Raw genomic sequence first — 18,626 nt, 5'->3', positions numbered from 1 at the left:
CAAACTCAGTTTAACTGGGGATACCAGGTTGGTGTAAACCTAGGAGCTTAGCTTCATATTGCTCACTAAGTGCTAAGCTCAGCTGTTTATATCTGAGGAAGGACCAGTGAATGCTGCCAGGGCACTATAAATTTCAACTCTCTGGGATAAAGCCCCAGTTGCCTTGCTCTAATTAGGGCTCTGTGAACGAGTAACCATTAATCCCAAAGATCTATGTAAATCCCCAGTCACTTACAGTTCCAAATATGAGGACTCCTCTCTGTATGTGGTTATCATCAAGTGGTCAAGGATATTGCTTTCTGCAGCTGTCCTACGTAGTAGGGTGGCTTCTTCTATGCTGGCCCTCACTGCTCCCATGAATTGGGCTGGGCTGGCTCCTGCTGCATTTCCTTTTAGATCTCGTACGGGCCCCAGATGTGGCTCTCTTTCAGCTAAACCATCTTCTTTTGGCCAGGAAAATACAAAAGAAAAAACCTTTCTCTTATTGGCACAGTATTCATCTGAAGGAAAAGTATCTTAGGAATTTTCCTTGCCCTCCCTGCAGTACATCAGCTATGGAATGACACAGGGCCTTTTGGGACTGCATCTTACTGAAGACCTTCCCTTTTAGTGCTTCTCCTGTCTGCCTCTAGACACACACACACACACACACACACACATACACACACACACAGAGCATGCATATGCGTGTGCATACACACAGGCACACAATACTCATGCACATATACACTTTCTCAGCTATACACAGAGACACTAGCAACAGCAGCAGCTCCCGTTGTGCACCTGCTTCTGGAAACTCTCAATTCAGCTAGGATGACCATAAATCTTGACATCCTTCTCCCTCTGACATCTAGAGGAGGGCTGCTACTCAAAAGGACATTTCGCATTTGGTTAGAAGGCATAAATGCACACAAATTAGTAGTTTTCTCAAGCCCTTGGGTCAGTTTATTCAAATCACCCAAATCATCAATAACCTTGGGCAAATACCATTTCCCCACATCAGATCAATTGTGGGAAGGGAGATGGGGGTTGGGGGAGATGATTTTAAAATGGGCTGCTTGTATGTATGGGCTGCAGTGTGTGTGTATGGTGAAGAGCACACTGGATTTAAGAGCCACATGACCAGGCCTCGATCCTGGCTCTCATACTTACTCATTTAACCCTTCTGAACTTCAGCTAACTGATATGTAAAACAGGAATAATGCTCCTTAGATTCCCAGACTCCTAGGTTGTTGTGAGATTGCTGTAAACATTAAAATCCTTATAGAAATGTGAGCTCTCAGTATAATGTAATCCTTGTAAACTCTAGAGGTCTTTACCCCAACTCCTACTCCCCCAATTACAGCGGAGAGCACGGGGACATGAAGCTGGAAAGGCTCCCCCTCAGGGCAGTCCCTTTGCTCACCAGGTTCTTAAAGGCTGAGGAATGACACAGATGTCAGACTCCTGGGGAGCCAGCTCCCCACTTCCATTAAAGAAAAAGCATCTAAGCCAGCCCTCTGAGTATGTAGGATTTGAAACAGGCAGAGGTGAGGAAGTAGTATTGCAGAAATGAGTTGTAGGAAAGCAGAGAGATGGGAAACACTAAGACATGTTCAAGGCCACTAATAATCCAGTTTGATTATAATGTTGAATGTTAAGTGGTGAAAAAAAAATGCTGAAGTGTAGGTTCAAGGCAGCTTTGTTAAATTTTACTTAAATTGTTTTAATTAACAAAAAATATATTTTCTCTTCCTGCCTACTCCCTCCCCCATTAAAAAAATAAAAACAAAAACAAAAACCTTGTAACAAATATGAAGTCAAGCAAAACAACAAATTCCCTCACTGGCCACTCCTATAATGGCCACGTCCAAAGAACATGTCTCCATCTTCACCCTAAGTCTATCACCTCTCTATCAATAGGTGGATAGTGTGCTTTATCATGGATCCTGTGGAATTGTAATTAGCCACTGACTGGATCAGTTTCTGAAGTCTTGGAAGTTGCTTCTCTTTATAATGCTGTTGTAGTGCAATAGCATGCCATTATATGCACATACTATAATCTGCTCAGCCATTCCCCAATTGATGGACACCCCCTTGACTTCTAGTTCTTTGCAAATACAAAAAGAACTGCTCTAAACGTTTTTTGCACACATAGGTCCTTCTTCTCTCTCTTTGATCTCTTTGGGGTGTAATTCTAGCAGTGGTATTACTGAATTGAAGAATTTAGTAATCATTTAATGACTAATGGCTGGGCCAATTCAGAGCTCCACCAACAATACATTAATGGGCTTGTTGTCTAGCCCCTCCAACATCTGTCACTTTCCTTTTTTGGTCAACTTGGCTAATCTGACAGGCGTGAGGCTGATTTAATTTACATTTCTCTAATTATTAGTGATTTGGATCATTTTTCATTTGAGGATGGTTTGGACTTTGAAACCAGACTGTAGAATGCCTTATTTTATCTTCTTAGGACAAGGTATCTTAAACTGGGGTCTGGCAACTTGCTTTATTTTTTCTTTTTTAGTTTTGATATCTACATTTCAACACATTTGTAATCTTGTATATTTTATTTTATGTATTAAAAATGTTATTCTGAAAATGGGCCCCCAGTGTTTGTTTACCCAACTATCAGAGGGGTCCAGGACATGAAAATTTAAGAATCTCTGCTCTAGGCAAAAGAAAAATACTGAAGGCTTTTGAGGATGAGAAAGACACTGTCAGACAAAGCTGTGCTTACTTCAGGAAGATTACCTTGATACCTGTGGTAAGGATGAGGGGAGAAACAGAAGCCAAGGAGGCCAGTCACGAGATTATTACAATACAAGAGGCGGAGAGGCCTTATAGACACAAGGTGTTCATGAATGAAACAATACAAAGAGTTGGCGTCCAACTTAGACTGTATTAGGTGGTGAGCGAGAAGAGATCGAAGTGACCAGGGGAAATCTGAGGAGGAAGGATCACTTTTAGCTAAAGAGATCACTGAACGTTTAGAGAGGAAGCAGTGCCTAAACTGGCCCTTATAGAGGAAATGTCCCTAGACAGAGATATGGGAAAAGTCTCTTCCAGGCGAAAAGGACAGACCCCGAGCGCATGAAAGGAAGTAGTATTGTTTATGGTTTAAAAGAACATTGTAGTCAGACTGACCTTAACAGCCTGAGGAATTTTTATTTTTATGATGTAGGCATGAAATGGTCACATCTTTGTGTTAAGAAGATAATTTTGGGCAGTTGTATCAAGGACTAAAGAGGGGAAAGCCTGAAGATAGCGAGACAATTTGGGATACATCTATAATAGCTTAGATTATATAGTGATGAAGGCCTGAACCAGGGTGGTTTCAGTGTGAAAGGTGGTGAGAAAAAAATCCATGTGAAGGTAGCATTGACAGAATTTGGCCAAAAGGCATGGGTGTGACGGACAGAAAAATCAAAGATGAAACTGAGGAGTCGAGCTTGGGTGGACCAGAAGATGAGGGAAGTTAGGACTGGGGAAGGCTTCTGAGGGTAAAGTCTTGTTAAACCTGAAAATTTGGTTGAAGGAAACAACAGAGCTAGGTGATAGAAAAATCCATGTTGTTTATTATTTTCCCTCAAAGCATAGCGGAGCTAGCTTACTTGTACGTACAAGGAGTCAGAGTATAAACTCTGGCTGCCTGAACAAAGTAATGAGAAAACTTATATACGTTATTTTAGCAGACCTAGCAAGCCTGTATTACCTCATTTTTTATGACCCTCATGTATGTTTAACCATGATACAAGAAGAGGATTTTCCTTAATGGAACAGAGTTGTAAAGGATGTTGACAAAAGTCAGTTGAAACTACAGCCCAGCGTCTCTGTGTCTCATTACATTCCATAACATAGTATATACCTGTAGAATATTAAGCAAGGTAATCTCTCTTGGGGTTAGGGTAATGTCCTTAATGGCTAACAGGTAAGAATGTCTTGTTGACAGAGGTAAGGGTATTTCTTGAGCAAACTTTTAGAGAGAACAAAGAAGCCCAGGTCCTGGATCTTCATCCAGTTACTCATTAAATCAGGCTCTGGGTCTACTTGAAATTAGAAATGATATAAAATAGTATAATATTTTCCACAGTCTTGTCAAATCTACTACACCGAGTCTCTTGCATCCAGCCTATTGTCTATTCACAGAGACCTAAGTGGTCTCTCCAACCTTGACTCTGCATTGCTGCTACTTTTCCTAAAGTATAAGTCAGACCAAGTCAGTCTTCTCAATATGGTGCAGTGGCTATTACCTCTAGAACAGTGATCCATGCCCCCTGCCCCCGAGTCCATATAATGATTTCAGGGGGCCCATGACCTTGGATGGGAAAAAATTACATCACCAACCTCTACCTGAACATTAGCAATTCTTTCAATTATGAATGTAGGCGATAGGAGTCCACAGGCTTCACCAGACTGCCAGCCAATGGACACACAGAAGGTGAAAAACCAAATGCAAACTCCTCTGGTTGCTGCTTAAAGGCCTTCACAACCTACCTCCTCAGCCTGAGTCTTATTTGGCCAGAAGCCTTTGCTCAAAAAGCTCAATCCCTAGCTCTCTAGTCAGAGGCCAGCAATTAGTCAGGTTTCTAATCAAGCCTCTTTTATACCATAGTGCCTGAGGTTACACTTCTTAGTGAATGCTTAAAGTAGTTTTTGTCCTCAGAGATTCCAACTAAGCTCCCAGTAGAACAGCTGCTACATTACTGGATGGCTCTCCATCCCCACACAACCAAATCTGCTTATCTGTACAGGGATGAGAATTAATCTCAAGTACTTACTGACCCAGTCACCTAGCCTGCTTAATTAAGCTCTTTGTCGATATAAATAGGATCTCCCAAAGGCAGCTAAAAGGCCTTTTAACCAAAATATTTAATTATCAGAAAACTCAGAGAGAAATTTAGGCTGCTTTGGGCTCTTGCTACTCAGCAGTCTAAAAAGTGATGACGTGCTCTCAGCAATAGAGAAGGAGTAATGGGAGAGCTCTGAGCAGGGTGAGGATAAATGAATGGGCCAATTTTCTGGCTCCATGGACATACCAGAGTGGGTCAGATCAACATCCATTCAATTGCTAATTCTGCAATCTGACAGTTGGGCCAGAAGACCTTTGAAGGGAGAACATGATTGCTCTTCATGACTTCTTCTCCCCCGCCCAATGAACGGAACTATCTATCATGACTATACCTAAGGCAGCACTTCAGTTATCCGGAACCCCCAGCTATGAAGAACAAAGCCCTGAACCAAGGAATAAGCAAAAAAGCCACACAGTCCACACCTCAAAGGCAATCCATACTGTACTCAAGCCTCTAGCCATGGTCTATTTACTTTTCCTTTAATATGATTCTTTTTTTTAGGGGAGGAAAGGCAGGGCAATTGGGGTTAAGTGACTTGCCCAAGGTCACACAGCTAGTAAGTGTGTCAAGTGTCTGAGACCTTATTTGAATTCAGGTCCTCCTGACTCCAGGGCTGGTGCTCTACTCACTGCGCCACCTAGCTGCCCCGATTTAATATGATTCTAACATGCTTGGGTACCTGGCCTCCTTCCCCACTGAAGATCAGAGGGCACACTGACACTAACAATAGAGGGAGCATCAGGAAAGCTCTAAAAAGTCCATATAAGGAGTAAAAAAGGATAGCAGTCTGACAGCCTATAAAAGTCCTACGGACCTCAATATCACCTGAGCTTTTTTGTTTCCCTTGTGGTTTTCAGACTCTGGAAGGTTGCAAAATCTTAACATAGATCAGAGCTTAGACAGGCTAAGGGACTCACCCATAGCAATATACGGAGAGCTGCCAGCTTTGAGCCCGAGGCCTTTCCACTCAAAGTGCTGGGCTCTTTTCACCGGCCTTTAAAGCACAGGATAATCATCACCTATGTTACTAAAATAATAATCTTACTTACTACTTCACAAAAACCTCTTTACCTTCATTATCTCACTTGATCTTCAAAGCAATCCTAGGAGAGTGCAGGGCAGGCTAGATATTATCCCCATTTTATGGATTTAGAAACTGAGTCTCAGAGTGGGTAAAAGTTTTGCCCCAGGGCACCCAGCTCAGAGCTAAGGAGCAAAGGCCAATCCTAACCCGTCTATGCCTCCACATTCAGGGAACTATCGATGACACCACATCAAGAAAAAGGTAAGTTGCATTATAATATATTCAGTGAAGACATTAGGACCAGAAGGGGCAGAATCAGAATCACAGAATCTTAAGAGCTCAGACATCATCTGGTTTGATCTGGATCTAAACCAAAATCTCTTCTACAACATGCCGAGTTGCGGTCATCCTACCTTCACTCAGGGGGAAGACGGAGAGATTGGAGGCAGTCTCTCTGACATTACTGAAAGAACATCAAGGAAAAGTTGAGGCAGGTCACTCCTGCACAAACCCAGAGCTAGTTCAGCCTGCCAGCCTTCAAGCTGGGCCTTGAAAATTAGTATTCAGACTCCTACTGCATCTTCCCCATATCTTTAAAAGTACCCACAGTAAGAATCCCCTGGAGCAGCCCTGCATAACTTTTGGCCCTCCACTTGTAGCATCCACCGAAGGATTTCGGGTGCTCCAGGAAAAATGCAGAGGAAAATATCCTTTGTAGGTAGAGGAAATCCTTTGGCCTGCCCTGGAGGCTTTCCCTGGCACATACTATCCAACTGACCTCAGCTGGAATTCCTCTCAATTGAAGAATCTACCACCTACACTGGTAGCAACTTAATGCACAAGTCCCCATACATGTCATTTCCTCCCCTGTTTAATAATCTTGAGTGGCTATAAGACAAAAATATAAACTCCTTAACCTGGTATTTAGAGTGTTCTATAGTCTGACTCCAACATACCTTTCCTGCCTTATCCAGTATTCCTCAATTCAATGCAACAAAGGTGTTAAGAATCCATTATGTGCAAAGGCACATATGTAGTCTCTGAGGACACAGAATGGAGAAACTCCACAACCCTTGCCTTCAACAAGCCCACAGTCCAACATATATTCACAAATAAGCATAACAGAAAGTTAACTATGATCCACACCCTACATTTTTAATCCAGGCTCCTAATTTTATAGATGAGGATACTGAGACTCAGAGAAATTAAGAGATTTGGTCAAAGTCACTTTGTTTAATTAGGGACGGCAACAGGACATTGTGAGTTCCTTGAGAGCAGAGGCCATCTATTGCCTTTCTTTGAATCCCCAGGTTTAGCACAGTGCCTGGCACACAGTTAGCACTTAATAAATGCTTAATGATTACTGACTGGAACCACACCAAATCTACCTCTCTATCTCAAATTTCTTACACTCTCAAATTTCATAAAATCTGTTTAAATAGGCAAGGAAGCGCAAAGTTAACACATGTTGGAAAGATTCTGTTCCCCAAAAGATCAAATAGAAAGTTTTGGCTGCTAAAGAGGTAACTCCAATTATTAGACAATTCCCTTCTGTTGAATACCTGAAGATACTGGTTGTAACCTGCTCCAAACACCTATTGCAAGAGCTTCACACATTCTTAAAGCCATGAGATGGTGTTGCAAAATGAAATAGATTCAATCGACAAGCCAAAACAGAAAAAAAAATACACATCATGACTAGAATATGTTCACAAAAGCAACAATGAAAGGCAGCTGAACTCCAAGGAAGTTTAAGGATTAATGATGACCAGAAAGAAAAAAGGATGAAACACGCTTCTCTCCTCACTGCAGAGTGAGTCAGTCAGTCAAGAAGCATTTATTAAGCGCTTATTGTGTGCAAGGCAGATTACAGAGGTGGGGAACTAGGAAGGCAGGATGCTGCACGTGCAGTCCACCACAGCCACCGAGTGGAGGCTTTTGTTTCATTTTTTCTGTTACTTAGAAAGATTTAGGCAGCTGGTTGGGAAGATCAGGAAAAGAATACCATGTAAATTTTCTTTAAATGCAGAGATCCACCCTATTTGATTTTGTAATTTTAGCTTTTATTATGTTTATATAAAGATGCTTACCCATACTCAATTTGTAGAAAATCAGTTTATTTGTAGAAAAAGTTTATTGGTACACAGAAAAATATTTTGGACTGTAGCCACATAGGCTCTAAGAACTTGACAGAGAAATTTGTCACAAGTGGAAAAGGAGATGCCAAATACTGGCAGCCCCCAGCTTGGCTTAGAAGGCCTGAGATCATAAACCACAGGGCAGCAATGATAAACCTGTCACTGCGGTGGAATAAATCCTATGCTTCCTGTTACAAGCTTCCTTCCCACAATGCCTTGCACAAGAACATCCCAGAAGGTGTCATAAAGCCACTGCCAGTACTTCTCCATCTGGCCCTCTTTTGGGGGGGCTACAGGCCTCCTCAGCACTGGGGCAACCTTGTAGCTCCACTAGCGGAGCCCAGGCATCTCTGACTGAAGGAAGCTGCGGCTCGGGGCTCCCACTTGAGGCTGGTGCAATAAAGGGTGGAGCTGCTGATTCCCGTATGCTCTTATGTGACTCACTGCAATCCATGTGTCTAGTCTGGTCAGCTGCACTGTAACACTAACACAGTTACTACCCAGAGTAAACCCCATAACAGCATTAGAGAATACTGCAGATTAAGACATGCCTCTGAAATCTAAGGGCTGACACGGCAGGTTAGGCCAGGGCCCCCAACACCAGCTGTCCTGGCTCCTAAAATATGCAGACCCAAAAGAAGACTCTTGTAGTGGCATTCAATGGTATAAAGAACAATGTCCATATACACAAAGTTTACAAACAGACCTTTTTTCAAGCGAGGTTTTTGAAGTTCTATTGTCCCAGGAAACTGAGTTGTCTGAAACAAGAGAAAAGGACTATGTTTAGGTACCATACACTATGACACAGTCTACAAAACAGGCAGAAGCTACAAAGACAAATCTGGCATGTTTCTAACAATGACTTGGAAGTAGGATTCTCAAAAACTGCTTACTTACCACCCTAATTAAAGATAAAAATGTTTTTGAGTGTACTTTTTGAGTATTAAAGAACCAGTATGTTAAACAGTAGTTTGAAGTCCAGTGTAGACTGGAGAACAGTTCTATAATAGTTTCAGAAGTCCATTAATTTTTTTCACATAAGTAATTATACAGAATATATTAAAAACACTGGCCTACAAAATACTTTTTTTTTAAAAGAAATCAAAAAGATGAGAGAAAATTCCTTTACAATAATGAGATTTATGCAGATAATGCCCACCTGTGAGCTCTGTAAATTCAACTGTAGCATGCTAGGTATCAATGCTATTTAAAAGAAGTGTATTTCCTAACCACCTTAATGAGGGCAGCAGACTATATTCTAAAGCTGGCTATGCATGCAATTTGATTACTTTCTGATACTTTAAAAGTCTCATAGTTGTGCATAGTTGGGGGCAAGAGGAAACTCTGAGATACAATTTTTTGGAAATTATAAATTTCTTGCTGTACTTCATAATGATGACTTCTAAAATCTGGAGAGAACTTTGGTGTTTCATTGTTTTGTATTACAACCATGACACTGTAAACGGAATGAAAAAGAAGAAACTACCTCACTGGAAACAGCCTGTGATCTAATTCACAAAAAGACTCTTAAGAGTTGGGAGTGATCTATATCCTAAACCTTGTGCTCTCTTCTATGTCATGCCAGAATCCCTTTCTACAACCCCTAATGGCTATCTTCTTTGAAACTTCTAATGTTGGGGATGGGCAATGTGATTTAGCAGAAAAAATATTGGATCTGGAATCACAAGACTTGGATTCTAATTCTGTCTCAGACACACAAACTGTATAATCATGGGCAAATCACTTATTCTCTAAAAATACGGCTTCCATTTAATGGTTCCTGAGACCCTTAGGATTCACACTAAAAATTCTTATGCAGTAAATAATTGCAGAATATTATGAATAGTATGTAAAATTACTCTAGGAGTCCTCAACATATTTGTTGTGGTTGAAAGGAGTTTGCAGAATAAAAAATGTTGGAAATTACTCCTCTAAAAGCCTATTTCTTCACTGTAAAATGCGTATAATAAAACTTATAGTACCCACCTCACAGAGCTGGTGTGGGGAAAGTGCTTTGAAAACCTTAAATCACTATATAAATGTAACTTGCTCTTGTGCATAACTCACCACCCCCAAGGCCGTCAATTCCACTGTTGGAAAACTCCATTAGGAAGTTCTTTTTCCCCTGACTTCCATCCACTAGTCCAAGTTCTGGCCCTTATAGCTACCCAGACTGGATCTATATCTCTTTCACATAAGTTCTTCATATATTAGCTCACATTCTTGGACTAAACTGTTCCTCTCACAATATATTTTCCAGATCCGTTATCATCCTGGCTACCCTCCTCTGAACACACCTATTTTCCAACGCTCATTTTAAAATGTGATGTCTGGGGCCAAAAAGAGCAAGAACAATGGACAGACCATAAGCTCCATTGGTATCTGTAATGTCAAGAGAAAAAGCACCCAGTACACTGGATGACCCCCAGTGGCATATTTATGTACGGACATGGACAAGATCTGAAATAAAAGGCTCAAACCCCGGCTCTGACATTTATTAGTGCTGTGACCTTGGAGAAGACACTTAGACACAAGAAAGCCTCTAACCTCACTTTTCCCTCATGTGAAATAACAGGACTGGACTAGAGTCCCTCTGAGTGGGCCTCCATCTAAATCTAGGCTCCTATAAGAGTCACAGAGGATGGGCAGGCATGGATGAGTTGCATTCTGTGTCACTGTGAGAGTATGGACATCAATGAGATCCTAGACCCATCAGAGCTTTGGAGTGATCTATTATCTCCCCCTTTCTATACTTCTGTGGATGCAACAGAAGATGAGGGTTAGGGATAAGGACTCCAGCTGTGATTTCCTTGGTGGAAGGGACTCCCAGGTAAGGATGCACCCTCCAACAAAGTAGGTTAACACTGCTTTTGCGGTTTTTAGTATTATGGAGTCGCCTAGAACACTGAAAAGTAAAATGACTTGGCCAGGATCACACACAGAGAGGGCTCAGCCTGGCTCTCAACCTTGCTCTCTACCCATTTGGCCAAACTGTCTCTCAGTTCAAAAGATGCTTATCAAGCATGTGGTTTCCTGATCAAATTACCAAAGGGCAAAACAAATGGAATAAGACGGCATGTATAAAGAGCAGAGCATCCTGTGGCTGGGTGAAAAAAGAGATTGCTACTGTGCCTAGAAACTCATAGTGGACAATTTAACCACCAAAAGATAAATTAATGATATTAACTAGAGGAATATGTAATAAATATACTAATTGCCCTTAATAGTAATCAAAGGATATTAACAGTTAAGATTCAATAATTTGAACTATTAATCATATCAAATGAGCTAATATTTATAGAGAGCTTAGCACAGTGCCTGGTTACAGTAAGTGCTATAAGAATGCTTATTCCCTTCCTTTCCTCTTCCCTAATCCAGTCTTCCCCCTCCTCCCCAACCTTCAGTGGAAAAAAAATCTATAGTGAGTATATAGTACAGTGGAATCTCTCCTCATTTGAAACATGTAGAAACAGGTAAAAGACCTCATTCTTAACAATTTAAAACCCCAAATGCTAAGGAATAAAAATAAGGGCTAGCATTTACATTGTTATCTTCTCTGATCTTTACAATAACCCTACCACATAGGTGCTATTATCCCATTTTACAGATAAGGAGGCAGAGACTGTGAAAGGTTAAATGCCCTGCTCACTGTCATACTGCTGGTCATTATGCCACCTGGTTGTCTAAATCTACCCACTAAACATACTGCATTTTGATAAGCAGATAAAATATCTGATTAATCCTTAAGGAAGTGAAAAAAGGCTTGAAAAATATTCCAGTATCCTAGTGCATATGCTGCTTTCACAGATGCCCATTTTAGTCCATCCATGCCCGCCCATCTTAGAAGACTCACTCATGTCTTCCCTTGGGTTCACACAGAGAGTCCACCATGCAAAGGGGCCACGAGAAGACCAGTGGCCCATGGTTGCCTCTTGTTCTTAGTGAATGACCGGCCCATCTCTTGCCTTGAACATCTTTCTTTTATGACCCACTTTAAGCCACTTGGGCCTAATTCCTTGTTTACAAAGTGTTGTGATCTACTTGTGCCTGCCACCTGCTTTGTCCTTTGGGTGATGCTGGCCTTCAGTCATGACACACCAACATACCACATTCCTCAAAGGAATAATGGTGGGTCTGCCTCAATCAGTAAGCAGGTATTCAGGGCCTGGTATTCTGTGCCAGGCCCGGTCCTAGGTTGTTTTTGTTGTTTGTCCTTGGCTGGGGATACAAATCCAAAGAAGGAAACAATCCCCACTCTCAAGGAGCTTATATTCTAACAGGCAAGACAAATATATCTCTAAACATGTACAGAATAAACAAAAAGAGAATATATACAATATGGTCAATATGCATAGTTCTCCAGCTGGTAACTGGGGGGAAGTCAGGAAGATTTCCTGTTTGAGTTAATTTTGAAGAGAGGAACTCTCCGAGGCATCACTGAGGAAGGAGGACATTCCAGGTACAGGGGACGACCAATGCCAAGGAGCCAAGACAGAAGACAGAATGTCCCATGTAAGGCATAGCTCTTTTTAGCCGGTCCACAAAATGTGAGAGAGGGAATAATATACAGTGAAGCTAGAAACACAGATGAGGCCAGGGTGTAAAGGGGTTTAAAAACTAAACAGAGGAGTCTCTACTTTATCTTACAAGCAAGAAGGAGCTTCTGACAATTATTGAGAAGGGGCGTGACAGTCAGATCTGTGCTTAAGGAAGATCACCCTGGCAGCCGTATGAAGGATTGACTAGAGTGGGGAGACCAATCAGGAGGCTAGAAGTGATGAATGCCTGAAGGAAAATGAATGTATGCATAGACAGAAAAGGTAGTCGTGGTCACAGTAGCACTCATAATAGTAAGGAAGACAAGGGTTCAAATCCTGACTCAGATACTTACTTGCTGTGTGACCCTGGACAAGCCCACCTATCTGGACTTCAGTTTTCCCATCTGTAAAATAAAGAGGTTGACCTCTATAATCCCTTCTAGCCCTAAATCTATGATCCTATCATCCTATAAAAAAGCTTTGGGGGAAGCCTGGGCTCATGAAAATAACCTTCCCAAAGGTAATCCGGCCTGCTTGCCACTTCCTATTTAATTCTGGGCCCAGCTCAGTGATCATTTTGCACTGTCTGCCTAAAACAGACAAGCTGTATAGGTTGTTCAACCAACTGAATATCGAAGTCTAGAAATAATCTTCATCCACTTATGTTTTTCTTGAGTAAACTCTTTTGAGTGAAAGGGCCAGTGTTACTCATTTAAACTTGGGAATGACATCTGAAGTCTTCATTCTAGTCTTCAAAGCACTGCATACAGAACAGTTTACTTGATGCATAATTCTTCTTTACTCCATAGCTGAAGAGTAGATTTGAATTATGATGCTTTCAATTCAAACACTAGCAAGTAATATTTATTCCATTTTTAAAAATATATTTATATATAATTTATTTTATATATTTTTATATAAAAAAATCTACTGAGATTCTGTAAGAACAAACATTTAATAAATATGCTAAGAACAAAACAAAAACCTATGATCTTATGATTTGAAAAAAATAAGTACACTGATTGCTTGATAAAGTTTTCACTTTGAAAAAAAATGCAAACCGTATTTTAAGGCAGTGATTTTAATATTGATTTTTCTATGCCAGAAAACGAACTATTTTACTCGTCAAAGCTACCTGAAGTAGATGAAAATGATGAACTTAACCAACTCACTGACAAGTGAATTATGTTCAATGAAAGCAAAATACACATATAACACTGTAGCTGAGGCATGTTTCTACATACAACACTAACAGTATTCACCATTATCAAAAATTTAAGTTGCTAAGTTTAACATTTAAGTTATACTTAATGAAGCTATACTTAATGAAGCTAACAAGCTTATGTATTTGGGACTGCATAAAAATGGTTCGAAATTTATCCCAGTCGGAAAAGGAGATGAGGTTGAGGCTGATGACACCCAGGTTACAACCAATTCCTTTTACAGCCCAAGCTTTGGTCCTGGTATTGAGGATGGAAATGAGAGCCAGAAAGGAAACTCTAGCTCCCCACACACGGCCTTTGGTGGTCTAGGTCCTAGGTTTTCCTAAAAGAATTCAGGGATTTATTTTCTGGCACACTAGATATGGAAAATATATTATATAAGTGAGCAATGAAAGAGACCCTTTTGAGGGGTCGTTCCTCCTCGCCTCCATCCTGCCGGCCCCAAAAGCCCAAGAAGGAGAACATCCCAGGGATGCCGCCATTCTTATAGAAGACCTGGGTTTGAATCCTGTCTCTGACATTTATAGCGACTATTAGCAACTGACTTAACTGCCACGTGCCTCAACTTCCTCATCTGTAAAAATGGAGATAGCATCTGTGGTTGGTTATAGAGGAGGGACTGAGGCACACGCTGGTTCAGTGCCCACCAAAGGGTCTCTGAGTTCTCCATGGGCAGCTCTCCCGGTCCCAGCCCCGTTCCTGGCTCCCCCCACAGGGGCACAGCCCCTCGCTCCGTTCTGGGACCCAGCCCGCTCCTCTGCGCGGGCGCGAGCATTAATTAAGCCCCTGCTGTATGCAGGCCCCGGGCTAAGCGCTGGACGAAGGATCAATAAAGAACATTCAGGAACCTCCACCCCCCTCCCTCGCCTCCTCTTTCTGGGACCCGCGGGGCGCTCCCGGGCCCAGGGCGGGGACGGAGGGGGACCTCAGACGGGGCGGAGAGCCTCCTTTCGCGAGGAAGGGGAGAAAGGACACCCTTTCCCGCCGAGGGTAGCAGCCCCAGACCTGTCCCGCCTTTGCCTCCCGCAGAGAAAAGCTCGGAGATCTCGCTGACATCCCGCTGGGGGAGGGGGTAAACACGGATTCCGCCATGCCCCCGCCCCCCTCCCCGCACCAAGGCTGGGACTGGGGGACTGGGGGGACTTGGGGATTGTGGGAATGGGGAGTCCGTCCCGGGACCCTCTAACCCCGAGCTCTCTCTCACCGTCTGCAGCTTCTCCTCTGCCATCTTGGCCCCTCTCCCGGAGCATCCAGAAAAGCCTCGTTTCCAAGGCGACGAGTGAACCCGGAAGCTCTCTCTTGGCCTTTGGAAGGGAAAAGGGTGAGGGAAGTGGACCATAGAGAAGGAGGATGTTTGGCTAGAAGGGACTTTCTTTAGAGCGTGGAGGCTCTATCGCCGTCTAGCGGCTCAGGGGACCCACCCAGTGTCTGGCTCGACAGGCAGAGCTAGGAGAGAAAAAGTATCATCAGCTGATGGGCAGTTGCCAGGTGGCTAGCAACTGGGTAGGACAGAGATCGCACACGCAAACACAGACACACACCCACACACATAAATGTATATACATGTGTTTATGAATATACATGGTGGATATGTATAGATATGTGTGTGTTGTAAATGTGTATATACATATGAATTCAATATAGATACAAAGTAACTTAGGTAGAAGCACCACGAAATGGGGCAATTAGGAAAGTTCTTGTGTACAGATGTCACTGGGCTGTGCTTCGCTGGAGATTCTAAGGGGCGGGAGAAGAGGAACATAGGTATTCCAGATGTGGGGATCCACCTGTAAAGAGACACGGAGAGAGGTGGATATGTACTGAACAGAGGGCAGCCGGCAGGGCCATTTGGATGGAGTGCAAGGGGAAGTGAGGGGTGATAATGTCGAATCAGACCCAAAAGGGAGCGCGGTGTCAAGACTCAGAAGCACTTTAATGACAGAGAGAAGGGTTTGTATTTGATGCTAGAGGTAGGAAATTGGCATGATCATGCACGAAGTCTTTCCACGAAAAGGCTTCAGGAACCTGCCTGGTGGAGGACTGTATCTATTGTCTGAGGATCAGCCCTGTTAAACAGGGAGAGACTCATCACTAGTATATTAGCTGACTAGTGATGAAATCTTGGACCATGACCATCCATGAAACAAAAACAGACATTTGCTTTCAGTCCAATGAGGCCCCTTTCAGTAATGGTGAAAGAATGGTGTAATTGCTTGACTTGATTGTATTATTTGAATCATTAGGAAAATGTGCTTGAGACCCCCCCCCCCATCCTTACCACTGAAGCCAGAAGCGAGAACCCCTTTTCTGGAAGGGTGACTGTACGGGTCATAGGTCACATCTCTCTACATCCTGGTTTCTCATTCCTTATGAACCTCTCTCTTCAACCTCATTTCCATGCCTCTCAACTGGAAGAATTCACTTCCTATTTTACTAAGAACTCAGAGGCTGACTTGATCCCTTCCTTCATGTCTCAAAATTAATTTGTGACTTCACCCTTCTGTCTCAAAAAAGTGGTCCTCTGCCCTGCTAAAACTTCTTGTTGTTCACTAGTGTCCAACTCTTTATGACCTCTTTTGGGATTCTCTTGGCAAAGACACTGTAGTGGTTTACCATTTCCTTCTCCAACTCATTTTACAAATGAGAAAACTGAGGAAAACAGGGTGAAATGACTTGCTCAGTTTCATACAGCTAGTGTCTGAGGCCAGATTTGAACTCAGGTATTCCTGATTCCTGACCTGGCACTCTCTATCCACTCTGCCACCAAACTGTCCCTATTAAGACCAATCTCCACTTATTCTCTTGACCTTATCTCCTCCCCTTGACTATATAAACTTGTTCCATAGAGTCAAGATTTTACCTACATGGAAGCTTAGACCCAGAGAGTGGAGTCATTTGCCCAAGGTCATGAAGTTAGTGTCAGACATGAGTCACAATAGTCCATTAAAATGGACATTTTTATATCCAAAGCCCTTTGCTGGACCATATGCAGATGGATTTTCTTTGTCTTCCACTATTTATTAGTTTATTTTTTAAAAATCCCTGGGAAGGAATTAAGGTAAACAGAGAAGGCATCCAAACTCTAGGTCTAACTTCTTAACAGCTCAGGAAGGAACTGGAGGAACTTTCTTCTTCCTGCCTACGAACATATCAACACCAACACTACCTTGCAATCTCCTTCAGGGCAAGGACTGAGTCTTCTGCATCTTGGTACCATGCCCAACACCCAGCATAGTGCCTTAGGCATTCAATAAATATCTGATGAATGAATATATGTCTGCCCCATCTCCTCTCTTCTTCACTGACAAAGTTCTCGGAGATGCCTCCATTTCCTCCTTTACCTCTCCTTATCTCCTTACAGTCTGGCTTCCTCCTACTCTCCCTTGTATGGACACTGACTTCTGAACACCAAATCCCCTATCCCTCTCAGTACTCATTCTTGACCTCTCAATATCATTTGACATCATTAACCACACCTTCCTTCTTAAAATGCTCTCTCCCTTTCGTCTTGCATGACAATATACAAGGGATTCCAAAAGTCCTAATGAGGCTGATGCAGTGGATAGAGCACTGAGCCTGGAGTCAGGAAGACCTGAGTTCAAATCTGGCCTCAGACACTTACTGGCTTTGTGACCCTGGACAAATCTTTTAACCTGTTTGCCTCAGTTTCCACCTGTAAAATGGGGATAATAGTAGCACCTACTTCACAGGATTGTTGTGAGGATCAAATAAAATAATTGTAAAGTACTTAGCCAAGTGTCTGGCACATGGTAGAGCCATAAAAATGGTTGTTTTGCCTTTCTTCCTTTCCCCTTTGAAGTTATCAAAGCTATTCAAACTTAAAACTGCACTAAAACTTTTTGTCTGGGTTCCCTCTGCTTTCCTCAGTGCTCCTTCTCAGATTACTTTGAAAGATCTTCTTCTCCCTTCTACCATCTAAATATTGGCAATAGCTCTCCTATTTTCTGTTGTCTGCATTCTTCCCTCTCTGTAGTCCTTCCCACAGTGATCTCATTCACTCCTGTAGCTTTCATTTTGATCCCCATGTTCTTAAGTCAATACCACATGTCCCCACCTCCCAATCCTGAACTGACTTCTGCGCTCCTCCCTCATTTCTGACATTCTGCTGGACAGCTCCACCGGATTACCCCAGCCAGTCCCAAGCCACACTCATCCATCATCTCTTCCTCCAAACCATCTCCTCCTCTTTGACTTTCCTGTTCTCGTCCTGGTCATACAGGCTTGAAACTTCAGCCAGAGTCTTCATGATGGGATGTTAGATTGAAGAGATAATCTAGTATAATCCTCTTTTTATAGATGTTGAAAAGGTGAAATGATTTACTGAGAGCACAAAGAGAATGAATCATTGTTGACCCCTCTTTCTTGTTTGCTACTCACTTCCCACAAGCCAACAAATCCTACTTTATTTGCTTCTTCAGTGCCTTCACATTAACTCAGCTTTGTTGATTCTTGTATGGGCCTCAATGACATATTAAACACCACCACCAAGTACACTCAGGTTTAAAATAATTTTCATCTACCCCATCCCTTTTGATCTGATCTGGGGCCAGATCTTTTTTCTTTTTAATAATAACTTTAGAGTCAAATTTCTTTGCAAAAGTAAAGTTTCTAGGCAGCAAATGCAAATACTTACATGTTTCAAGTCCTTAAGATTGAACTGCCCTGCAAACCAGCATTTCTAAGAAAATCAGCTTATACTATTTTTTACCTTTGTTTGATATACTTCTCATTAAAGAACCTCGTATGCTCAGCAGGGTCTACAGACCCAGTTCTATGAGCACTACCCCCAACATCCTCATACATTTTATTCTTTTGTTTTTGTTTAAATAAACTCTTGCTTCCTTGAGCCC

The 18,626-nt window shown here is 42.3% G+C and overlaps 1 protein-coding gene across 3 annotated transcripts in view; it reads right to left on the bottom strand.

The window, feature by feature from the left end:
- BBS4 (Bardet-Biedl syndrome 4) overlaps positions 1–15,064 on the bottom strand; it is a 64,878-nt gene extending 49,814 nt beyond the window's left edge. The window contains exons 1-3 of one of the 3 annotated variants that reach the window (XM_036736279.1): positions 14,960–15,013; positions 8,701–8,752; positions 236–440 (exon numbers count right to left, since the gene is read on the bottom strand). In XM_036736279.1, the coding sequence (XP_036592174.1) occupies positions 236–440; positions 8,701–8,752; positions 14,960–14,983 (281 nt within the window). In that variant the 5' untranslated portion in view covers positions 14,984–15,013. Of the gene's footprint in view, positions 1–235; positions 441–8,700; positions 8,753–14,959 lie in introns of all 3 variants that reach the window. The other 2 variants (XM_036736276.1, XM_036736278.1) reach the window with 2 other exon arrangements.
- Between the last annotated feature and the right edge of the window lie 3,562 nt (positions 15,065–18,626).

This window comes from Trichosurus vulpecula, chromosome 8, assembly GCF_011100635.1.
Source record: "Trichosurus vulpecula isolate mTriVul1 chromosome 8, mTriVul1.pri, whole genome shotgun sequence".
Lineage (NCBI taxonomy): Eukaryota > Metazoa > Chordata > Mammalia > Diprotodontia > Phalangeridae > Trichosurus > Trichosurus vulpecula.
The sequence above is the reverse complement of the archived record's forward strand: the minus strand, read 5'-3'. Positions and strand labels throughout refer to the sequence as shown.